The 25,090-nt window shown below is 46.1% G+C and overlaps 1 protein-coding gene across 3 annotated transcripts in view; it reads left to right on the top strand.

The window, feature by feature from the left end:
• Positions 1-1,104: 1,104 nt before the first annotated feature.
• NPC1L1 (NPC1 like intracellular cholesterol transporter 1) overlaps positions 1,105-25,090 on the top strand; it is a 39,205-nt gene continuing 15,219 nt past the window's right edge. For 2 of the 3 annotated variants that reach the window (XM_036910277.2, XM_036910276.2), the window contains exons 1-10: positions 1,106-1,282; positions 2,142-3,667; positions 5,287-5,387; positions 5,795-5,967; positions 6,170-6,298; positions 6,624-6,806; positions 7,250-7,364; positions 7,471-7,598; positions 7,977-8,114; positions 8,254-8,343. In XM_036910277.2, coding sequence (XP_036766172.2) covers positions 1,229-1,282; positions 2,142-3,667; positions 5,287-5,387; positions 5,795-5,967; positions 6,170-6,298; positions 6,624-6,806; positions 7,250-7,364; positions 7,471-7,598; positions 7,977-8,114; positions 8,254-8,343 — 2,637 coding nt within the window. In that variant the 5' untranslated portion in view covers positions 1,106-1,228. Of the gene's footprint in view, positions 1,283-2,141; positions 3,668-5,286; positions 5,388-5,794; positions 5,968-6,169; positions 6,299-6,623; positions 6,807-7,249; positions 7,365-7,470; positions 7,599-7,976; positions 8,115-8,253; positions 8,344-25,090 lie in introns of all 3 variants that reach the window. The other variant, XM_057505292.1, reaches the window with a different exon arrangement.

The raw sequence follows: 25,090 nt of genomic DNA, 5'->3' as shown, positions 1-25,090 counted from the left end.
GTGTCATCTGGAGGCATCTTCCAAATGAACATTCTGCACTGGAATCCCCGTCTCAGGGTTGGCTTCTGGGGGAAGACACCACAGAGAGAGGACAGAGACCCTAAGTGGAGGCTGGAGTCTCAGCACCTGCCAGCCAGGGTGTATGGGGGCAGGGCCTGGAAGGTGCCAGATGGACGTCACTGCACACAGGCCCAAGGCTGCTGACTCTCCTCTCCACCCATGGCTGACTCAGGGCTTAGGGGTCAGCTGGAGCCTGCCCTGGCATCCCCCTCAGCGACCTGGTTTTATGTCTTCTGTGGCATGCGTTGGGTGGCTCCCTCTGAGTCAGGCCAGGGTCCATGACACACAAGACTGGGAGACAGCAGGTTCCTTCCTGAAGCTGCATCTGCAGGCGGCCTCTCAGTTGTTCCCACAGGCCACGCTATCAACTGGGCCTTGGCCTGGGGGCCAAGGTCTGGCCATCTTGGTGATAGGAAGAGCCCAAGGGAGGCCTCAGAGATCCGCATTGGGAGGGGGCAGGTGGTGAGTACCGTGCACCTGGGTTCAAGTGGGGCAGGGCTCTCAGTGACACTCTGTCATTCCAGGGTTGGCAGGAACAGGCCAGGCCCAGGTGAGGGACATGAGTGAAGGGGTGCGGGTGGAGGGGCCAGGAGAGCAGAAGTGGCCTGGTGCTCACCTGAGGTCTCTGTACTGAGCGAACTATCTTCCCCTCCACTGAGGAGACTGGGGTCACTCCACCCCAACCCATCCCCTCTGTTACCTGTTATCAGGCTGTTAATATCAATTAACAACAGTTGCTAAGGTTGATAGTACAAGGGTGTGTCCCAGTCAGAGCTGGCCTGGTTCCAAGAGGGGGCAGGGAAGAGTAGGGTCTGAGGCTGGAGGCGGGATGGAAGTTGGAGGGCCAGCCCTCTGGCCTTGGCTGCTCAGGTACGCGGGTGGAGAGCAGACCCTGGAGCCTGTGCTGGGAGCTCATCTGAGAGGGTGGGGCCAAAGGTGGGCAGGAGATCAAGGTGGACCATTAACCAGGCAAGAGCCCCATTGGTCCCCAGCCCGGTCAGGCCAGGCTGTCCTGAGCCGTTGGGGGTGGCTTCCCTGCGCACGGCCCGTTTTCATATACTTGCTACTGAAGTGAGCACTGTGCTTCCCCAGCAGCCAGCCCTTGGTTGTCACTAGCTCTCCCCAAGGCCTGGCCCCTCTGCCCCTCTGCCCCCTTCCCAGCACCAGGATGGTGGAGGCTGGCTTCAGGGGCTGGCTGCTCTGGGTCCTGCTCCTGCACTCGGTGAGTCCTGGGCCTGTGTCCACCCCTGCCACCTCCCACCACCCATCTCCCAGACCACAGGCTGCCTGGCAACAGTGGGGGAGGGCCTGTAGTCTGGGGGGCTGATCTCTGGACAGACAGATGGACAATCCCGGGTGCCCCAGAGCAGGGCTGTTGGAGTCCTGGGCTGTCCAAGTCTCCATGGGTAAATGGACATGAGGGTTGGGGAGGGCAGCTGGATTGAATGGGACCAAGTGCCTCCGTTTCTGGTCTCTGTTGACATCCTAGCCTGAGGTGGCCGGTGGGGGTTGAGGCAGTCTCCTGTCCTGGGGTGCTGGTGGGAGGGGGGGCAGGATCCCCTAATGGGGATTTAGCCTCTGGGGTGGGAAGGAGGGCCAGGCTCCTACCTTCGCGTTTCTCTCTGGAAGGGCAGGTGCAGGCTTTCAGCCCCAAGCAGGTGTGGGTAGGGGAGGCTCTGCAGAGTCCCTGCCGGGCCAGCCACCGGTTTACCTGCAGCTGGGCAGCACCCCAACCCCATGGCATCACCCCAGACTGGGGGGCACCTTTCCTCAACAGGGTCATGCATGTGCCTTTGGGGACCTCATGCATGTCGCTGATGTCACCAAGATGGCCACCCCATGTCGCTGTCAGCTTGATCTCGCTAAATGCACACCTGTCAGGCTACCTCCCTCTCAGTCCCGTCCTTCAGGTCGAAGGCCTGTCTGCGCTTGGGCCTCTGTCACCCCCAGACACGGTGGGAGGCCTACGTGCTGCTTCAGCACCACCTCCCCACACTGGCCCAGCGCCCACCAGCACCCCCCGCCCCTAGCCCTCCCTGAGTGGGTGAACACTGGTGCATGGTGGCATCTCCCCTCTGCAGGCCCAGGGCAAGCTGTACACACCCATCCACCAGCCCAACTACTGTGCTTTCTACGGCGAGTGTGGGAAGAACCCGGAACTGTCGGGCGGCCTTGCCCCCCTGTCCAACGTGTCCTGCCTGTCCAATACGCCCGCCCGCAATGTCACAGGTGACCACCTGGCCCTGCTGCAGCGTGTCTGTCCCCGGCTCTACAGTGGCCCTGACACCACCCGAGCTTGCTGCTCCCCCAAGCAGCTGGTGGCCCTGGAGGCAAGCCTGGCAATCACCAAGGCCCTCCTCACCCGCTGCCCCGCGTGCTCTGACAACTTTGTGAGCCTGCACTGCCATAACACCTGCAGCCCTGACCAGAGCCTCTTCATCAACGTGACCCGGGTGGTGGGGCGGGATGGCGGGCAACTGGCCGTAGTGGCCTACGAGGCCTTCTATGAGTGCAACTTTGCCCAGCAGACCTACAACTCCTGCAGCCGTGTGCGCATTCCCGCGGCAGCCTCGCTGGCTGTGGGTGCCATGTGCGGCATCTACGGCTCTGCCCTCTGCAATGCCCAGCGCTGGCTCAATTTCCAGGGGGACACGGGGAATGGCCTGGCACCCCTGGACATAACCTTCCATCTGTGGGAGGCTGGCCAGACCCCAGGGAGGGGGCTTCAGCCTCTGAATGCGAAACTCACACACTGTAATGAGTCCCAGGGGGACAGTGGGGCAGCCTGCTCATGCCAGGACTGTGCTGCCTCCTGCCCTGCCATTGCCCAGCCCCAGGCCCTGGACGCCACCTTCCTCATTGGCCAAATGGCAGGCGGGCTTGTCCTCATCATCATTCTCTGCTTGGTTTTCACTGTGCTCACGGCCTTCCTGGTGTGGCCCCGCCTGGCCTCCTGCCGTAGCAAGGGCAAGGTGTCAGGCCCCCCAGCAGGTGCCAGCTTCTCCAGCGGGCTCGGTCGCTCCACGCACACCCTCCTTAGCCGTGGCTTCCAGAGCTGGGGCACGTGGGTGGCCTCATGGCCGTGGATTGTCCTGGTGGTGTCCGTTGCTGTGGTGGTAGCCTTGGCAGGGGGCCTGGCCTTCATGGAGCTGACCACAGACCCTGTAGAGCTGTGGTCAGCCCCCAGCAGCCAGGCCCGGAGTGAGAAGGCCTTCCATGACCAGCATTTTGGCCCATTCCTAAGAACCAGCCAAGCGATCCTTACAGCTCCCAACCGGTCCAGATACAAGTACGATTCCCTGCTGCTGGGCCCCAAGAACTTCAGTGGAGTGCTGGCCCCTGACCTGCTGCTGGAGCTTCTGGGGCTGCAGGAGAGACTTCGGCACCTGCAGGTGTGGTCCCCACAGGAGCAGCGCAACATCTCTCTGTCGGACATCTGCTTTGCGCCCCTCAACCCTCACAATGCCAGCCTCTCTGACTGCTGCATCAACAGCCTCCTGCAGTATTTCCAGAACAATCGCACACTCCTGCTGCTCAAGGCCAACCAGACGCTGATGGGGCAGACCGCCCAGGTGGACTGGAAGGACCACTTTCTCTACTGTGCCAAGTGAGTGCCAGGGTTGGGGGGAGGTTGCTGTGGGAGGCACAGGCCTTGCGGAACCCAGGCCAGGCACATGGCCCTTCCATGGGCTGTGTGGCTCTGGGGCTTGGTCTTTGGGGCTGCAGGGCACTGTTTCCCCATGCTGCTCAGTCCTCCAACCACAGTGGGGCTCCCTTTGGCCATAATAGCCTCCCCAGCACCAATTCCAGGTGGTCTTTCTGCAGAACTCCTGATACCACATGCTCTTGGTTTAGTGTGTAGAGCAATCTGATGGCCCTGCACACATGTGTGCTCCTATGTGGGGCTGTACAGGTCAGCAAGAGCCATGGGTAATGCACAAGGTGCCCTTGGGCCAGGGAAGAGGATGGGGCTGCTCTCGGCCCTACACACCTGGGCTGGCCACAGCCACACACCTATAGGCAGTCTGGGGCCTGGTCCCCGGCTGCATCTACTCTGCTGCAGTGCAAACAGGGTGCCAGGAAGGCTTCAGCAGAAAGTGAAGGCCCATGAGCTGCCATGCCCTGAGGGGCAGGCACATGGGGCAGCTGAGGCCCTCAAAAGTCTGGTCTAAGGGCCCATTCACACCCTGGCAAGACTGGAGACCCCAGAGAGCTCTCGTTTGGGGAGAGATTGTATCCATTGACATTTACTGCATGCATAAGTAAAACCGAGAGTGACAAAATATTTATTAATTCTTTAAAAATAACAGTAATAAGCCCATTGCATGTTGACATAAAAACAAGATATTTTTATGAAACTGAACACAATGTCAGTGATGAGAGTGGCATTGTCTGCCACTCCTGATGGCGTCTTGCTTAACAGCTGCTGTTGGGCTCTGGCGCCTGGTCTGCATTTGGCCTGTTGGTAGGAGCACAGTGAGAATACGTGACCTCGCACATGTGGCCTGATGCTGCAGGGTGTTGTCAGAGCCTCTCCAGATGTTGCAGGTTTTCTTTGATGCTACACCAAAACTCAAGAGCTCTTTCCCAAATGGCTGCTTGCAGTGCAGCATCTGAAGCTGTATCAGTGAGCCATCTGGACTCTGCATGCTTGGATGCAAAGGAGTGGTGGAGGCAAGGAGCATCTTAGTGTTCATGAGCCCTGGGAAGGATCTCCAGGGCCTGGGGACCACTGTGCCCCTGGGCTGCTCCCTGCGTCTGTGCCCTGTGGCTGGCCCTCACAACCACAGATAGGGAGAGAGCTCCAGGCTCCAGGCCTCATGCCGGCTGTTGGATTCGGGCACTCACAGCTCTTGAGTGGTGATCACACTCATTTCAGAAACAGAACCCTGCCACTCAGGGTGTGGGGAGCTGCTCAGGGTCACACATCACCCAGCAGCCCAGGGTTGCCGGAGACAGAGGCACTCACTCACAGGGCTGTCCGGGGGCTTGCGGACAGGGCTCAGCTGAAGGGCGCACAGACTTGGCCAAAGTCACCAGGCTGGTGAGTTATCCACAGGACAGCAAGAGGGCTGGCTGTGGGAAGGGAAAGAGCACTGGCTGCCTGGAAGTGTCTGCCCACACTGGATTGGGCCACACTGGGCAAGGTCAGGCAATGTTGCTGGCACTTGGCCTGGGCACTGGGGCCTGGTAGCAGACCAGCAAAGGTCCTCCCTCTGCCCCCAGCGCCCCCCTCACCTTCAAGGATGGCACAGCCCTGGCCCTGAGCTGCATGGCTGACTATGGAGGCCCGGTCTTCCCATTCCTTGCTGTGGGAGGCTACAAAGGTAAGCTGGGTGTCCCTGGGGAGCCAACCAGGGGGATTTTGGGGGCAAGAGGGTGGGAGGTTATTTGTGGGGGGCAGGGCTTTTTTTTGCTTCGGGGCCTGCTCCTCCTGCCTCCCTTCTCAGCTCCCTTCTTTATCTCCTGAATCCTCAGATTCTATTGTTTTGTGCCTGGGCCCACAGCCTTGCTTTTGGCTGAGAGGGAAGTGGAGCATAGGGGTTAGGCAATGATTCAGATAAAGAAGGTGGGAGCAGCTGTGGGGTAGGAGGGATGGAACAGGGGTACAGCTGGGATTTGAGTGAGATGTGAATAGGGGTGCAGGCAGGGATTGGGAGAATGGGAGCAGGGGAGCAGCTGGAGTAGGGGGAGCAAGGGTACGGCCAGAGGTTCTGAGTGTTTCTCACCCCAGGGAAGGACTACTCCGAGGCAGAAGCCCTGATCATGACCTTTTCCCTCAATAATTACCTGCCCGGGGACCCCCGGCTGGCTCAGGTGAAGCTCTGGGAGGGGGCCTTCGTGGAGGAGATGCGAGCTTTCCAGCGTCAGGTGGCCGGCAAGTTCCAGGTCACATTCATGGCAGAGGTAGGGTCTGGCGGGGTCCCTGACTGTGGGGAGCAACCAGATGGCATTGGGTGGGTCCCCATCTTGCCTCCCCCATGCTGAGTGACCTTGGCCAGGGGCATCAGCTCGGAGGATGAGTGAAGTGGCAGCCTTGCTGGGGCCCCAGGAGTCAGCATGCAGCCCAGCTGGGCTCCTGGTCAGCCGGGCTGCTGGGTGTCCACAGCGGTCCCTGGAGGACGAGATCAACCGCACCACCGCCCAGGACCTGCCCACCTTCGCCATCAGCTACCTGGTCATCTTCCTGTACATCTCCCTAGCCCTGGGCAGCTACTCGGGCTGGCGCCGAGTGCTGGTGAGGGGGCTCAGCAGGGTTCTAGAACCTTCCCCATCTGATGCCTCCAAGCAGCAAAGTGGATGTACCCAGCTTGGCTCCCCAGGGGTGGGACTTCTTGGAGGCAGTTCATTCCAAAGGGCCGTGCGGGTTTCTATTCTGAATCCTCATAGACCATTCTTGAGCACAGATGATGTTTAAAATGCCCCCAGGCGCTGGGGAAGCCAGGGCTCCCGTGGCCTGCCTGGCCCTCCTTCGGCGCGGGTGCTGCGGGGGTGGGCAGAGGCACAGGGGCTGCCCCACAGCCCTGTGCGGGGGCTGACTGGCCCGTTCGCCGCTGCCACAGGTGGACTCCAAGGCCACGCTGGGCCTGGGCGGGGTGGCTGTGGTGCTGGGAGCCGTCGTGGCCGCCATGGGCTTCTTCTCCTACCTGGGCGTCCCTTCCTCCCTGGTGGTTCTTCAAGTGGTGCCTTTCCTGGTGCTGGCCGTGGGGGCCGACAACATCTTCATCTTTGTTCTGGAGTACCAGGTGAGAGGCCCGGTGCCCTTCGGGTCACAGACGCGGTGACACGGCTTTGCAGGGCTTCCTGGAGGCTCGTCCCACGCATCCAGGCCATGCCGACCGTTCCCTCGGGGAGCGGAGTATGCTTTTCTCTCTCCCAGTAAGCGCGCCCATACCAGGCGATCCACCCGAGGGGTGGCGAGCAGCGTCCCAGGAGGACAGCCCACGTCCAGCCCTGGTGAATGCGTGGGGTTCTAGCCCCGTGCTGCAAGGATGCTTACAACTTTCCACTGGTCCAGCGCTTCCCCGCGGGCCCTGGAGCAGTGGCGCAGAGCATAGTGGCCGCTTCTGACCGGGGAGGGCCGGCCAGCTCTGAGGTCCAGCTGCTGCTAGGGGTCACGGCCGTGCGGGCTCCCTGCGGGTAGAACCCGTGGTTGGCTCTGGACCCCGTCCCTGCTGTCCCCACACAGAGGTTGCCACGGAGGCCTGGGGAGCAGCGGGAGGCGCACATTGGCCGAGCCCTGGGCAGGGTGGCACCCAGCATGCTGCTGTGCAGCCTCTCTGAGGCCACCTGCTTCTTCCTAGGTGAGCCTGGGGCCCAGGGAGTCCTGGAGGCAGGGGCGCGGGCAGCCCCCTTCCCTCTGCGCAAGCCTGTGCCCTGCCGGCCCTGAGGTTTGTCCCTGCCCCCCAGGGGCCCTGACCCCCATGCCAGCTGTGCGCACCTTCGCCCTGACGTCCGGCTGCGCCCTAATCCTGGACTTTCTGCTGCAGATGTCGGCCTTTGTGGCCCTGCTTTCTCTTGACAGCAGGAGGCAGGAGGTAGGTGGTGAGGCAGAGGGAAGGGCCCCTGAGCCAGGGAGGGGGTGGCTTCACTTTGCAGAGAAGGGGCTGACAGTGGGTCTGGGTTCCAGGACAGCATGCCAGCCTGTTTGGGCCAGGAAGTCCCCTGTGTCCCATGGACATGTAATTTCGTTTTCATAATTTTGGGGAATAGGAACAAACCTCGTAAACTATGAGGTGGTGAAGTGAGTGGGAGCCACCGGGAACCAAGGTTTCGGTGAGGTTCATAGGCATTCTGTCAGGGTGGGAATAGGAACAGAGGCTATAGCAGCTGGTGTGTGCTGGGGGTGTGGCGCTGCATCAGGCAGCCAGTCCCTGGGGCCCGTTTTGGATCATCTCGAGCGGCTGCCCCCACAGGCCTCCCGTCTGGACATCTGCTGCTGCCTCAGCTCCCACGAGCTGCCCCCACCCCGCCAAAGCGAAGGGCTCCTGCTCAGATTCTTTCGCAAGGTCTACGCCCCACTCCTGCTTCACAGGGTCACCCGTGTGGTTGTGGTGAGTGGGGCGGGAGGGTCTGCTCCGCTTGCAGTTGGGGGTTGAGAGCTTGCCCAGGCTCAGGCACTGAAACTCGGGGCGGGAGTACTGGGATTTGAATCTGCTCTACCCCAAAATGTTCTCCTCAACCCCTCCACAGCTGCTGCTGTTCGTGGCCCTGTTCGGAGTGGGTCTCTATTTCATGTGCCAAATCAGTGTGGGACTGGACCAGGAGCTGGCTCTGCCCAAGGTAAGTGTGCCTACCCTCGGTCCCCGGGAGGTCGGGGCACAGGCTTGGTGGGGGTGCATGGACCTGGGGAGAGAAGCCACATGGGTGTCTGGAAATCTCAGGAGTTCAGTGCCAGCCCCAGGCCATGTGGGAGATGACCACTGTGGGGTTGGCCTTGTGTGCTGCCCTGTGCTGGGCATCCACATCCTCAGGCTGGGCTCCACAGCAGCCACTTCCTGTTAGACATCAAGGGTCAGGGGCTTGGGAGCAGGACAGACACCTAAAGCTCGAGGGGTCTGAGAGGCTCCTGGGTGGAGGAGAGGTGTGAGGGGGTCTGTGCACACAGAGGACTGCAGGGAAAGGCACAGAGGTGGCGACCTTCAGGTGGAAGGCTAGGGAAGATGAGGTGTGTCTGCTGGGTGCAGGGCAGAGTGGGGAGTGTGTGACCTCCAGGCCGGGGCCAGCAAGCTATGGGGCTGACCAACGCTTGTCTGCACGCACAGTCGGAAGAGGTGTGGGCTGGTGGCTGGTGAAGAAAGTCCATGTGCTGGGGCTCAGGGTAGAAGGCATCATGGACAGTCAGATGTCCAAGGCTAGCATGGGGACAGTGATGGAGTCTGGAGGCAGGCAGGAGCCTGAATGAGAGGCTTGGGTAGCCCTCTGCATGTTGTGCTGGCCTGGAACAAAATTTACTATTTTAACCATTTTTAAGTGGCATTAAGTACATTCACATTGTTGTACAGCCATCACCACCATCCATCCCCATAGTTCTTTTCATCCTACAAAACTATCCCTTAAACACTCAAGCCCTCTCCCCCAGGCCCAGGCCCCCACCATTCTGTGTTCTACTCTGGGTGCCTTATATAAGTGAGATCATGCAGTATTGGTCCTTTTGTGGCTGGCTTATTCACTCAGCATACTGTCCTCAAGGGTCATCCATGTTGTAGCAGGTGTCAGCATTCCCTTCCCTTTTAAGGTGGAATAGTAGTCACATATATATGAATGTATATGTGTGTGTGTGTGTGTGTGTACCCATTTTGTTTATCCATTTTTCTGTTGATGGAAATGTGGGTTGCTTTCATACTGCTGCTGTGAACAGGGGTAAATAATGCTGCTGTGAATAGGGGTAACAAATATTTCTTCAAGGTCCTGCTTTCAATTGTTTTGGGGATGTACCCAGAAGTGGAATTGCTGGATCATATGGTGGATCTAGTTTTTATTTTTTTGAAGAACTACCACGCTGTTTTCCACAGCAGATACACCATACACCATTTTATACTTCTACCAACAGTGCGCAACAGTTCCAATTTCTCCACATAATTGCCAGCAATTGTTGTTTTGTTCTATTTTTTCTTTTTTGATAGTTGACATCCTAAGGGGTATGAGGTGGTATCTCACTATGGTTTTCATTTTCATTTCCCTGATGATTAGTGATGCTGAGTATCGTGCATTTACTGGTCATTCATTCATCTTCTTCAAAGAAATGTCTGTTCAAGGCTCTTGCCCATTTTTGAATCAGGTTGGGTGTTTTTGTTGTTGAATTCTGAGAGTTCCCTTGGTACTCTGGATATGAATCCCTTACCAGATACATGAATTGCAAGTATTTTCTCCATTTCTGTTGGCTGCTTCTTATTCTATTGGTAGTATCCTTTCATGCACAAAAGTTTTTAATTTTCATTAAGTCCAATTTGTCTATTTTTTCTTTTGTTTCTTTCTGTGCCTTTGTTGTTGTCCAAGAAGAAATCACCAAATCCACTGTCTTGAAGCTTTTCCCCTCTGCTTTCTTCTAAGTTTTATGGTTTTAACTCTTGAATTTAGGCCTTTAAACCATTTTACATTCATTTTTTGTAGATAATTATGTATATTTTTGAAGGTCCAAACTCATTCATTGCACATAGATGTCCAGTTTTCTCAACACTTTTTGTTGAAAAGACTCTCCTTACCCCATTAAATGTTCTTGGCTCCTTTGTCAAAAACCATTTTACCATATATGTGACAGTTTATTTCTGAGTTCTCTATTCTGTTCCATCAGTCTGTATGTCTACTTTTATGCCAGCATAACACTGTTTTGATTACTGTTTCTTTTTGGTAAGTTTTTATATCAGGAAACATGAGTCCTCTAAATTTATTCTTCTTTTCCAAGATTATTTTGTCTGTTTGGGGTCCTTTGAAATTCCAACATGAATTTTAGGATGGGTTTTGATAGAAATTTTGTTGACTCTCTAGATCACTATTTACATCTTAATACCATCTTTCCACCCATGAACAATGGACGTTTTTCCATGTATTTAAATCTTCTTAAATTTCTTTCAGCAATTTTTTATAGTTTTTAGTGTGTAAGTCTTTTCCTCCATGGTGAAGTTAATTCCTAAGTATTACATTCTTTTTTTTTATTAAGGTTTCACATGAAAAACACTGTGGGCACCACATTCATGCATATTACTGAGTACCCCCTACACATGCCATTGCAGTCACTGTCCATCAGTGTAGTAAAATGCCAGAGTCACTACTTGTCTTCTCAGTGCTATTTTGCCTTCCTTGAGCCCCCCTGTACATTATGTGTGCTGATCATCCCCCTTCTCTCTCCCTTCCTGCCCACCCTCCCCTTCTCCTTTCCATTTGGTAACCGCTAGTCCCTTCTTCAAGTCTGTGAGTCTGCTGCTGTTTTATTCCTTCAGCTTTTGCTTTGTAGTTATACTCCACACATTAGTGAAATCATTTGGTACTTGTCTTTCTCCACGTGGCTTAATTCACTCAGTATAATACCCCCCAGCTTCAACCATGTTGTTGCAAATGGTAGGATTTGTTTTCTTATGGCTGAATAATATTCCATTGTGTGAATGTACCACATCTTCTTTGTCCATTCATCTACTGATGGACACTTAGGTTGCTTCCGCTTCTTGGCTATTGTAAATAGTGCTGAAATAAACAGGGGTGCATATGTCTTTTTGAATCTAGGATCTTGTTTTCTTTAGTTAAATTCCTAGGAGTGGAATTCCTGGGTCAAATGGTATTTCTATTTTTAGTTTTTTGAGGAACCTCCATATTGCTTTCCACAATGGTTGCACTAATTTACATTCCCACAAGCAGTGTAGGAGGGTTCCCCTTTCTCCACATCCTCTCCAGCATTTGTTGTTCCTTGTCTTTTGGATGTTGCCCATCCTAACTGGTGTGAGGTGATATCTCATTATGGTTTAAAATTGGATTTCCCTGATAATTAGTGATGTGGGGCATCTTTTCATGTGCCTGTTGGCCATCTGAATTTCTTCATTGGAGAAGTGTCTGTTCATATCCTCCGCCCATTTTTAAATAGGGTTATTTGCTTTTTGAGTGTTGAGGCATGTGAGTTCTTTATATATTTTGGATGTTAACCCCTTATTGGATATATCATTTATGAATATATTCTTCCATACTATAGGACACCCTTTTGTTCTAATGATGGTGTCCTTTGCTGTACAGAAGCTTTTTAGTTTGATGTAGTCCCATTTGTTCATTTTTGCTTTTGTTTTCCTTGCCTGAGGAGATGAGTTCATGAAGAAGTTGCTCATGTTCATATTCAAGAGTTTTGCCTATGTTTTCTTCTAAGAGTTTTATGGTTTCATGACTTACATTCAGGTCCTTAATCCATTTTGACTTTACTTTTCTGTATGGAGTTAGACAATAATCCAGTTTCATTCTCTTACATGTAGCTGTCCAGTTTTGCCAACACCCATTGTTGAAGAGGCTGTCATTCCCCCATTGTATATCCACGGCTCCTTTATAGTATATTAATTGACCATGTATGCTTGGGTTTATGTCTAGGCTTTCCATTCTGTTCCATTGATCTATGGGTCTGTTCTTGTGCCAGTACCAAATTGTCTTGATTACTGTGGCTTTGTAGTAAAGCTTTAAGTTGGGGAATGTAATCCCCCCAGCTTTATTCTTCCTTCTCAGGATTGCTTTGGCTATTTTGGGGTCTTTTGTGGTTCCATATGAATTTTAGAACTATTTGTTCTAGTTCGTTGAAGAACGCTGTTGGTATTTTGATTGGGACTGCCTTGAATCTAGATTGCTTTAGGCAGGATGGCCATTTTGACAATACAAATTCTTCTTATCCATGAACACAGGATTTATTTCCATTTATTGGTGTCTTACTTTAATTTCTCTCATGAGTGTCTTGTAGTTTTCAAGGTAAAGGTCTTTCACCTTGCTTAGGTTTATTCCTAGGTTTTTTATTCTTTTTGATGCAATTCTGAATGGAATTGTTTTCCTGACTTCTCTTTCTGCTAGTTCATCATTTTATAAAGGAATGCAACAGATTTGTGCATATTGATTTTGTGTCCTGCAACGTTGCTGAATTGTTATTATTCTAGTAGTTTTGGAGTGGATTCTTTAGGGTTTTTTATGTACAATATTGTGTCATCTGCAAACAGTGACAGTTTAACTTCTTCCTTACCAATCTGGATGCCTTTTATTTCTTTGTATTGTCTGACTGCCATGGCTAGGACCTCCAGAACTATGTTGAATAAAAGTGGGAAGGGTGGGCATCCTTGTCTTGTTCCTGATCTTAAAGGAAAAGCTTTTAACTTTTTGCTGTTAAGGGTGATGTTGGCTGTGGTCTGCCATATATTGAGAGTTTTTATCATAAATGGATATTGAATCTTGTCAGATGCTTTTTCAGCATCTATGGAGATGATCATGTGATTCTGTCCTTCTTTTGTTGATGTGGTGTATGATGATTATGGATTTTCGTATATTGTACCATCCTTGCATCGCCAGTATAAATCCCACTTGATCATGATGTATGATCTTTTATATGTATTTTTGAATTTAGTTTGCTAATACTTTGTTGAGTATTTTTGCATCTATGTTCATCAGGGATATTGGTCTGTAATTTTCTTTTTCTGTGGTGTCTTTATCTGGTTTTGGTATTAGAGTGACATTGGCCTCATAGAATGAGTTTGGAAGTATTCCCTCCTTTTCTAGTTTTTGGAAAAATTTAAGGAGTATGGGTATTAGGTCTTCACCAAATGTTTGATAAAATTCAGCAGTGAAGCCATCTGCATCAGGGTTTTGTTCTTAGGTAGTTTTTTGATTACCAATTCAATTTCCTTGCTGGTAATTGGTCTGTTCAGATTTAGTGTTTCTTCCTGGATCAGCCTTGGAAGGTTGTATTTTTCTAGAAAGTTGTCCATTTCTTCTAGGTTATCCAGCTTATTAGCATATAATTTTTCATAGTATTCTCTAATAATTCTTTGTATTTGTGTGCTGCCTGTAGTGATTTTTCCATTCTCGTTTCTGATTCTGTTTAAGTGTGTATACTCTCTTTTTTTCTTGATAAGTCTGGCTAGGGGTTTATTTATTTTTGTTAATTTTCTTGAAGAAGCAGCTCCTGCTTTCATTGATTCTTTCTATTGTTTTATTCTTGATTTTATTTATTTCTGCTATAATCTTTATTATGTTCCTTCTTCTACTAACTTTGGGCCTCATTTATTCTTCTTTTTCTAGTTTCATTAATTGTGAGTTTGACTGTTCATATGGGATTGTTCTTCTTTCCTGAGGTAGGCCTGTATTGCAATATACTTCCCTCTTAGCACGGCCTTTACTGCATTTCACAGATTTTGCAGTGCTGAGTTACTGTTGTCATTTTTCTCCATATATTGCTGGATGTCTTTTCTTATTTGGTCATTGATCCATTGATTATTTAGGAGCATTTGTTAAGCCTCTGTGTGTTTGTGGGCTTTTTTGTTTTCTCTGCATAATTTATTTCTAGTTTCATACCTTTGTGTTCTGAGAAGCTGGTTGGTACAATTTCCATCTTTTTTAATTTACTGAGGTTCTTTTTGTGGCCTCATATGTGATCTATTCTTGGAAATGTTCCATGAGTATTTGAGAAGAATGTGTATCCTGCTGCTTTTGGGTGGATTGTTTTGGAGATGTCTGTTAGGTCCATCTGTTCTAATTTGCTGTTCAGTGCCTCTGTCTCATTTTCTGTCTGGTGGATCTGTCCTTGGAGTGAGTGGTGTGTTGAAGTCTCCTACAATGAATGTATTGCACTCTATTTTCCCCTTTAATTCTGCTAGTATTTGTTTCACATATGTAGGTGCTTCTGTGTTCAGTGCATGGGTATTTACATGGTTATGTCTTCTTGGACTGTTTTATCATCATGTAATGTACTTCTTTGTCTCCTGTGACTTTCTTTGTTTTGAACCCTATTTTGCCTGATACAAGTTCTGCAACTCCTGCTTTTTTCTCCCTATTAGCTGCATGAAATACCGTTTTCCATTCCTTCACTTTTAGTCTGTGTATGTCTTTGGGTTTGAAGTGAGTGTCTTGTAGGCAGCATATAGGTGGGTCTTGTTTTTTTATATGTTCAGTGACTCTGTGTCTCTTGATTGGTGCATTCAGACCATTTACATTTAGGGTGATTATCAAAAGATATGTCCTTATTGCCATTGGAGGCTTTAGATTCATGGTTACCAAAGGTTTCAAGGTAGCTTCTTTAGTATCTAACAGTCTAACTTAACTCAATGTGCTATTACAAACATGATCTAAAGGTTTTTTCCCCTCCTTTTCCTTCTTCCTCCATTCTTTATATATCATATTTTGTACTCTTTGTGTATCCCTTGACTGACTTTGGGGGTGGTTGATTTGATTTTGCATCTTCTTAGTAATTAATTGGTCTACTTTCTTTACTATGGTTTTATTTCTTCTGGTGATAGCTATTTAGCCTTAGGAACACTTCCATCTATAGCAGTTCCTCTAAAATAGACTGTAGAGACAGTGTTGGGGAGGTAAACTCTCTCAGCTTTTGCTTATCTGGAAATTGTTTAATCCCTCCTTCACATTTAAATGATAATATTTCCAGATAGAGTATTCTTGGATCGAGGCCCTTCTGCTTTGTTGCATTAAATATATCATGTCACTCCCTTCTGGCCTGTAAGGTTTCTGTTGAGAAGTCTGTTGATAGCCTGATGGGCTTTCCTTTGTATGTCATCTTTTTTCTTTCTCTGGCTGCTTTTAATACTCTGTCTTCATCCTTGATCTTTGCCATTTTAATTATTATATCTTGGTGTTGTTCTCCTTGGGTCCCTTGTGTTGGGAGAGCTGTGCACCTCCATGGCCCAAGAGACTATCTCCTTCCCCAGATTGTGGAAGTTTTCAGCAATTACCTCCTCAAAGACACTTTCTATCCCTTTTTCTCTCTATTCTTCTGGTACCCCTATAATGTGAATATTGTTCCATTTTGATTCTTCACACAGTTCTCTTAATATTCTTTCATTTCTAGAGATCCTTTTTAGTCTCTCTCTCTCAGCTTCTTTGTACTCCTGTTCTCTAATTTCTATTTCATTTCCTGTATCCTCTACTTCATCTAATCTGTTTTTAAATCCCTCCATTGTATGCTTTATTTCAGATACTGTATTCTTGAACGTTTGTACATCATTACTGAATTCCTCCTTGAGTTCTTGAATATTTTTCTGAAGCTCCATAAAAATGTTTATGGTTTTTATTTTGAAATGTCTTTCAGGAAGATCAATTAGTTAAGTTTCACTAGGCCCCCTTTCTGGTGTTTGTGGGATTTTGGTTTGAACCAGATTCCTTTGACATTTCATATTTGTACTTGCTGCCCTCTAGTGCCCAGAAGCTCTACTCTGTGGAGTTGCTCAGCCCCTAGAGTGATGGCAGGTGTCGCATGCAAGTGGTGCTGTTGTCTGTTGGGAGTAAAGAGGTTTTTCCTGCTTCCGTGCTGCAGTGCCTGTCTCCACTGCCAGAGCCAGTGGGTCAAGTCCACAGGGAGACATGTCTATGCTTTGCACTTGTAGCTGCCATAGGCAGGGCTGCCCACTGGCTGGCCTGGCACAATGGGAGGGGCAGCAGGTTTGCGAACTGGTCCCCAACATGAGGAAGGCTCAGCAGGCTGTGTATCATGGTGGGGGGCCTTGGAGCTGCATAGCCAGCCAGGGGAATGGAGCACTTGAAGCTCCTGAAAGTTCCCATCCTGCTGGGCAGAGTGCATCTGGACAGTTTTGTCCTCCTGTCCTTTCTCTTGAGCAGCAAGCTCTGTGCAATCCTTGCCCATTTACCAACCCTCTGTTACAAAGTCTCTCAGACTGCCTGCCTTTGTTTTGTCCCAGAGCAGACAGATGTGGATCCCTGTTTTCCACAAGTGGCTGGAATCTCAGTCTGTCCAAGTATTCTCCCTCTTTTAGCTTTCCAACCCCACTAATCTCCAGAGCACCACATAATGTAGGTTCATGCTCACTGAGCAGATCTCCAGGGCTGCGTGTTCAGCAGTCCTTTGCCTCCACCCCCTCACTGCTCTGTTTCTCTTCCTCCTGCCAGTGAGCTGGGGTGGGGGTAGGGCTTGGGTCACTCTGGATCACGGCTTTGATACTTTACTCTTTTCTGTGAGGTCTGCTGGTTTCCTCAGGTGTAGACAGTCTGTCACAGCCTTCTTTCCTGTTGCTATTTCAGGATTTGATGTATTTGCTATATTGTATTATTTTATTTTTTAAAATTTTTATTAAGGTATGATTGATATACACTCTTATGAAGGTTTCACATGAAAAAACAATGTGGTTACTACATTTACTCATATTATCAAGTCCCCACCCATACCCCAATGCAGTCACTGTCCATCAGTGCAGCAAGATGCCAGAGATCCACTATGTCCCTTCTCTGTGCTACACTGTTCTCCCTGTGATCCCCCCCACCATGTGTACTAAACGTAATACTCTCAGTCCCCTTCCCCCTCCCTCCCCACCCACCCTCCCACACCCCTCCCCTTTGGTAACCACTAGTTCATTCTTGCAGTCTTTGAGTCTGCTTCCATTTTGTTCCTTCATTTTTGCTTCATTGTTATACTCCACAAATGAGGGAAATCATTTGGCATTTGTATTTCTCCACCTGGCTTATTTCACTGAGCATAATGTCCTGCAGCTCCATCCATGTTGTTGCAAATGGTAGGATTTGTTTCTTTCTTATGGCTGAATAGTATTCCATTGTATATATGTACCACATCTTTATCCATTCATCTACTGATGGACACTTAGGTTGCTTCCATAACTTGGCTATTGTAAAAAGTGCTGTGATAAACATAGGGGTGCATATGTCCTTTTAAATTTGAGAAGTTGTATTCTTTGGGTTTATTCCAAGGAGTGGGATTCCAGGGTCAAATGGTATTTCTATTTTTAGTTTTTTGAGGAACCTCCATATTGCTTTCCACAGTGGTCAAACTAGCTTACATTCCCACCAGCAGTGTAGGAGGGTTCCCCTTTCTCTGCATCCTCGCCAACATTTGTTATTCTTAGTGTTTTCGATGCTGGCCATCCTTACTGGTGTGAGGTGATATCTCTTTGTGGTTTTAATTTGCATTGCCCTGATGATTAGTAATGAGGAGCATCTTTTCATGTGTCTGTTGGCCATATGAATTTCTTCTTTGGAGAACTGTCTCTTCATATCCTCTGCCCATTTGTTAATTGGGTTATTTGCTTTTTGGGTGCTGAGGCGTGTAAGTTCTTTATATATTTTGGATGTTAACCCCCTGTTGGATGTCATTTACAAATATATTCTCCCATACCGTAGGATGTCTATTTGTTTTGTTGATGATGTCCATTGCCATACAAAAACTTTTTAGTTTGATGTAGTCCCATGAGTTCATTTTTGCTTTTGTTCCCCTTTCTCGATGAGATGGGTTCAGGAACAAGTTGCTCGTGCTTATATTCAGGAGATGTTTGCCTGTGTTGTCTTCTAAGAGTTTTATGGTTTCATGACTTACATTCAAGTCTTTAATCCATTTCGAGTTTACTTTTGTGTATGGGGTTAAAAAACAATCCTGTTTCATTCTCTTGCATGTAGTTGTCCAGTTTTGCCAACATCAGCTGTTGAAGAGGCTGTCATTTCCCCATTGTATATTCATGGCTCCTTTATCATATATTAATTGATCATATATGGTTGGGTTTATATCAGGGCTCTCTAGTCTGTTCCATTAGTCTGTGGGTCTGTTCTTGTGCCAGTAGGCTTTGTAGTAGAGCTCGAAGTTGGGGAGCATAATTCCCCCTGCTTTATTCTTCCTTCTCAGGATTGCTTTGGCTATTCAGGGTCTTTTGTGGTTCCATATAAATTTTAGGATGATTTTTTTCTAGTTCGTTGAAGAATGCTGTTGGTATTTTGATAGAAATTGCATTGAATCTATAGATTGCTTTAGGCAGGATGGCCATTTTGACAATATTAATTCTTCCTATCCATGAGCATGTGATGTGTTTCCCTTTATTCGTATCTTCTTTAATTTCTCTCATTAGTGTCTTGTAGTTTTCAGAGTATAGGTCTTTCACTTCCTTGGTTAGGTTTATTCCTAGGTATTTTATTCTTTTTGATGCAATTGTGAATGGAATTGTTTTCCTGATTTCTCTTTCTTCTAGTTCATCGTTAGTGTATAGGAATGCAACAGATTTCTGTGTATTAATTTTGTTTCCCACAACTTTGCTGAATTCAGATATTAGATCTAGTAGTTTTGGTGTGGATTCTTCATGGTGTTTTATGTACAATATCATGTCATCTGCAAACAGGGACACTTTAACTTCTTCCTTGCCAATTGGGAAGCCTTTTATTTCTTTGTGTTGTCTGATTGCCATGGCTAGGACCTCCAGTACTGTGTTGAATTGAAGTGGGGAGAGTGGGCATCCTTGTCTTGTTCCTGATGGAACGCTTCCAGCTTCTCACTGTTAAGTATAATGTTGGCTGGGGGTTTGTAATATATGGTCTTTATTATGTTGAGGTACTTCTCCTCTATACCCATTTTGTTGAGAGTTTTTATCATGAATGGGTGTTGAATTTTGTCAAATAATTATGTGGTTTTTGTCCTTTTTGTTGATGTGGTGGATGATATTGATGGCTTTTTGAATTTTGTACCATCTTCACATTCCTGGCATAAATCCTACTTGATCATGATGGATGATCTTTTTGATATATTTTTGAATGTGGTTTGCTAATATTTTGTTGAATATTTTTGCATCTATGTTCATCAGGGATAATGGTCTGTAATTTTCCTTTTTTGTGGTGTCTTTGCCTGGTTTTGGTATTAGAGTGATGCTAGCCTCATAGAATGAGTTTGGAAGTATTCTCCTATTTTTTGGAAAACTTTAAGGAGAATGGGTATTAGGTCTTCACTAAATGTTTGATAAAATTCAGTGGTGAAGCCATCTGGTCCAGGAGTTTTGTAGGTTTTTTTCTTTTAATTTTGGTGTCATTAATCTACAATTACATGAGGAACATTATGTTTACTAGACTCCCCCCTTCATCAAGTCCCTCCACAAACCCCATTACAGTCACTGTCCATCAGCATAGTAAGATGCTGTAGAATCACTACTTGTCTTCTCTGTGTTGCACAGCCCTCCCCGTGCCCCCCCCCCACATTATACATGCTACTCTTAAGGGCCCCTTTCTTCCCCCCCACCTTATCCCTCCCTTCCCAGCCATCCTCCCCAGTCCCTTTCCCTTTGGTAACTGTTAGTCCATTCTTGGGTTCTGTGATTCTGCTGCTGTTTTGTTCCTTCGGTTTTTTCTTTGTTCTTATACTCCACATATGAGTGAAATCATTTGATACTTGTCTTTCTCCACCTGGCTTATTTCACTGAGCATAATACCCTCTAGTTCCATCCATGTTGTTGCAAATAGTAGGTTTTGTTTTCTTCTTAAGGGTGAATAATATTCCATTGTGTATATGTACCACATCTTTATCCATTCATCTACTGATGGACACTCAGGTTGCTTCCATTTCTTGCCTATTGTAAATAGTGCTGCAATAAACATAGGGGTGCATCTGTATTTTTCAAACTGGGCTCCTGCATTCTTAGGGTAAATTCCTAGAAGTGGAATTCCTGGGTCAAATGGTATGTCTATTTTGAGCTTTTTGAGGAACCTCAATACTGCTTTCCACAATGGTTGAACTAATTTACATTCCCACCAGCAGTGTGGGAGGGTTCCCATTTCTCCACAACCTCGCCAACATTTGTTGTTGTTTGTCTTTTGGATGGTGGTGATCCTTACTGGTGTGAGGTGATATCTCTTTGTGGTTTTACTTTGCATTTCTCTGATGACTAGCAATGTGGAGTATCTTTCATGTGTCTGTTGGCCATCTGAATTTCTTCTTTAGAGAACTGTCTGTTCAGCACCTCTACCCATTTTTTAATTGGATTATTTGCTTTTCATTTGTTGAGGTGCATGAGCTCTTAATATATTTTGGATGTCAAGCCTTTATCAGATCTGTCATTTATGAATATATTCTCCCATACTGTAGGATGCCTTTTTGTTCTATTGATGGTGTCCTTTGCTGTACAGAAGCTTTTCAGCTTGATATAGTCCCACTTGTTCATTTTTGCTTTTGTTTTCCTTGCCCCAGGAGATATGTTCATGAAGAAGTCACTTGTGTTTCTGTCCAAGAGATTTTTGCCTATGTTTTTTTCTAAGAGTTTTATGGTTTCATGACTGACATTCAGGTCTTTGATCCATTTTGAATTTACTTTTGTGTATGGGGTTAGAAAATGATCCAAGTTCATTCTCTTACATGTAGCTGTCCAGTTTTGCCAACACCAACTGTTGAAGAGGCTGTCATTTCCCTATTGTATGTCCATGCCTCCTTTATCCTATATTAATTGACCATATATATTTGGGTTCATGTCTGGTGTTGGCCTCCTCCCTGTCTCCAACCCGCAGATAGAAGAGGCAACGCGATGAGATATCGAAGACCTTGTTAGGCCAGCCAGGGGACTCAAGGCATATCAGCTCAAGAGTGGTGCTGAGAGGGCACCTCTCATATTTATTAGTCACACAAATACATCCAAGGACAGTTGGTGATCTCATGCATACAACTGCTGGCTCGTTGTGTTCTCAGTGCACAACTCCCTCTGCAGAGCTTCCCAGCACAGCACAATAGGGGATAACAATGTTGCAGGAACTGGCCTTGGTTAAGATACAACATTCCTTTAAGGAACACATCACATTTCTCAAGGCAAAAATCACCGATTAGTTGAAAAAAACATCTGAGTTACGATATTTTGAGCCCACATTCCCCCCTTATTTTTTAAATAAAGAATGAGAATTCCGCTCTTACATTATTTTGTTGACATAGTAGCAGGTTAAAAATAGCAGAGGATGCTTCAATAGATGGGGGGGGGCAAGATTCTTTGCCTGCCTCAGTTGGCTCCCATTTCTACCACTTGCGGGCCCCTTGTGACTGTGCCTGTCTTAGGTTTTTCCTCCCATGAGGAATCTTACCTGTCTCTGGCTTACCCGTCATCTTTCAGGGCTACGCAAGGAATTGGGTTTAGGAGAGGTTGGCATACCTTTCTCTGCTTTGACGCTTATCAACAGCTACAGGAATCATTTAAAGAGTTGAATTCATTATGCGGACTCTCACAAGAGGGTAAAAGGCAATTCATTTTTAGACATTACTTCTTGAAAGGTAGCATAAGCATGTATCGGTTTCAACAAGTCAGTAATCAAGCGACGGACCCAAACTATTAGGATAGGGGGACATATACATAAAAGAAGCAGGTCTACAAATAAAGGCCATAGCCAGTGAAACCAAGAAAACCAATCAGGTAACCTAGGCAGTTAAGAAAAGTTGTCAATGATATGACAAATATCATCTAGTTGGTTTTGAATAGTTTGAGAGAAATCAGACAGATTAAAACAGCACATTCCTGGGAATTGCTCACAACCTATATGTTCTTTTAACAACAAATAGTCAATGGTGGCACGATTTTGAAGCACTGCCACTGGAACTTCTCCCAGTTCTTGGTTGAGTTCTGACTATATAGAAGCAGTCAAGTTTGTGGTTTTACCGTATGCACATGCCAGCTTGGATATTTCTTTCTGCATTCCAGCAACAAGTCCAGGAACTGGTAGAACAAATGCAGCTGCAACTGCAACAGCAGTAGGATCCAAAAGTTTCAGGTTGGCATCACAATCAGGCGACAAAGCTCGAGGGATTCTTCTATGTCCGTATCTATGAAAATCTATAAGAGCAGGAAGAATTCATCCTATGACACAAACACCTTGGTAATGTGAAGAGACGGCTTGATAGATTTTGTTATCACACAAAAATACCCATCCACTTGGGAGCTTATATCCATATGGTCATTTTACATGCATAATGGAATTACAATAAGAAGGTATAGAGGTACATTTAATACATATACAATTGGAAACTATGGTAGTGCTAACTGGTAGATCTAACTGAATATCATGAGTAAGAGTTCTGGGAGCTTTAGTAATATTTATTCCTGATATATTAGTAAACATTGGAAGAGGAAGTCCTATTCCTATCAGATTCTTCTTCAACAATCCACTGATAGAAGAGTCTCCCGCTACACAAAAGGAGGACTTGTTTAGCCCTAGGTTCGCTAATTGCAGCCACATATTAGGTGGTGAGAACTTATTTTTAGGAGAGAGTAATATATTTAGGAAAATAAAACTACTCTTGTATAACTTATCAGGAGTTCCTTTCTGTACTTTTTCACAGGAATAATTACCAATATCATTCTGAGTCAAAACTGTCTTATATATGTTGTAACAGATATTACTCCTTCTAGACTGATCAGTTGCATTATACCATCCAAATTTTCCTCCATCTTTTTGCCTATAAATTTCTTCTCCATAGTGGATCGTCCATCATCCTTTAAAAGATCAAAATTAAGAATATGCAAAGCATGCATTAGCCGTTGTTTTGCAGTTAGTTTGATCATGTCAAGTAGCACTCCCCCTTTTTGTTTTAGCAAATAATGCTTTAATGTAAGGTGATGGCGTTTCACTAAAGCTTGTCCTGTAGAATTATAGGGAATACCTGTTTTGCTGAAATCTAGTTCTTTACTAGATTAGGAGTAATTAAACAGTGATTATAAATGACAAAAGATTTACAAATGACAATGGCTAAAGATCTGATGAGAACTTACTGTAAGACAGTTGATATATGGAAGATTGGATATTTCTGTAAAATAAAACATTCAGTAATAAAGTTTAGCATTATTCCTTTTGACAGTGCTTTCCAGGTAAATATGTATCAGGTAAATAAGCCAAATTAGCTATATATTTTCTCTGATGAGGAGAAGAAATTCTTCTGACATGTTCCAGGGTCCCTCTGGAAAATATCAGAGTTAACTAGAGGTAAAAGTACTTTTTTAAATTTGGTCTTGGGAAGCTGTCAAAAGTTTTTAAGGCAATTGCCTAAATAGAATTATAGTTATTAAATAACACTTATTATTTAACCAGAACGATAATATCTTATTATTATCGTTTAAAAGCAAATACAGAGCATTACATAGTTGTTAACAACACTTAGTTTACAGTTCTTTTAATATTAAGATCTTATTTTCTTAAGCATTCAATAAACAGCTGTATTTAAGAGCAAGTTAGCTTCTTTTACTTTCAATACAATGCATTTCTATCCCTTATACCTTCTCTTATTAAAACATACATTCTTTAACATACAGAAATGTTTCCTTATTATATTAGGTAGTTTTAATTAGAACTTAAAACCACTTGGTACTGTAACCTTCAGTGAACACTGAAAAATAGGCCACTGTAAACTGTTACACCAGCATTCTTCAGACTGATACATTTATGAACATACTTTCAGCACAATTTCTCATTAAGCACAAAATATGTCTATATAACTGAGCAAAACTTTAAGAATTTTGGTTACCACAAAAATTCTCAGGCTGTTTGCAGATACATACACTGTTGTACATTAATACAGTATTATTATTAAGATGTTCATCTGCTACACTTGTTTACTTATTTTTAGCAACCCTGCTAGATTACTTATAAGACTTTTACCAAACATTAGACAAAGTCAACCTTTTCTTTAAGCATCTGCTTGAAATGTTTAACAGGTAATATCAACTTAAATGACTTCAAGTAAACTTTGGCAGCTGATAACTATAAGGACATGTCCATTTCAATTAAACTTAAATTAGCATTAATGCTTAATATTTTTTATTAGATTTTCTGGAAGTTTTAGAATGCCCAATGTTCACAAGCACTTGTCTTTAAATCAACTTTTATTAATACCATCCGGAGGTAGAAAATATTTTGCATTTAAACACTTAGACACACAAATATACAGACTGAGACATAATGACTACAGTTAGCAACACTTTTCATATAAAAACATGTACACAAACTGATACAAAAATTTGAGTTACTAATATTTAATTGTCTTCTTTCTTTTTAGCTTACTTGATTAAAAGTACTTCAGTTTTCAAGAATACTCTCTAGAGGCGAGCAGTTTATATAACTGGGTTAAGGTTTAGATGGCCCCAGACCAAAAGAGCCAATGAAGGCTCTGAACTGATATGGACCATGTGTGTCCAGGGGGCTGGAAATGAAATGCAAGTACAATTCAAGCACCAGTTATTTAAAGCTAGGCTGTATTGTAAAAGATAAATTTCTTCTATCTCAGAGACTCTAGTTTAAAACTTCCTAATTTTCAAAGATAATGATGAACCTAGTAAGTAGAATAGATTTTCACTAAAATAATTTAGAAAACTAGTTCCATATTGTAGTAGTTCACGGGACTTTTGACTATTTTCTTTTCTTGTGGCAAAATATATTTAGCTGCATAACATTATATTGCATACTTCTCTCAGGAGCCAAGCCTCTTTAATCAGAGTGTTTGTATTGAGGCCAGGTTTGTGTGCAGAAGATAAGACACTTCTTGTTTAGAATTTAGGGATCGAATTGCTCTCAGTTTGTTTTTTTAGTTTTTTCTGCCCAAGCTCTAGTCATT

The sequence above is a fragment of the Manis pentadactyla genome, chromosome 7, assembly GCF_030020395.1.
Source record: "Manis pentadactyla isolate mManPen7 chromosome 7, mManPen7.hap1, whole genome shotgun sequence".
In the NCBI taxonomy this organism is placed as follows: Eukaryota; Metazoa; Chordata; class Mammalia; order Pholidota; family Manidae; genus Manis; species Manis pentadactyla.
Note: the sequence above shows the minus strand (reverse complement) of the source record. Positions and strands in the feature narration are given on the sequence as shown.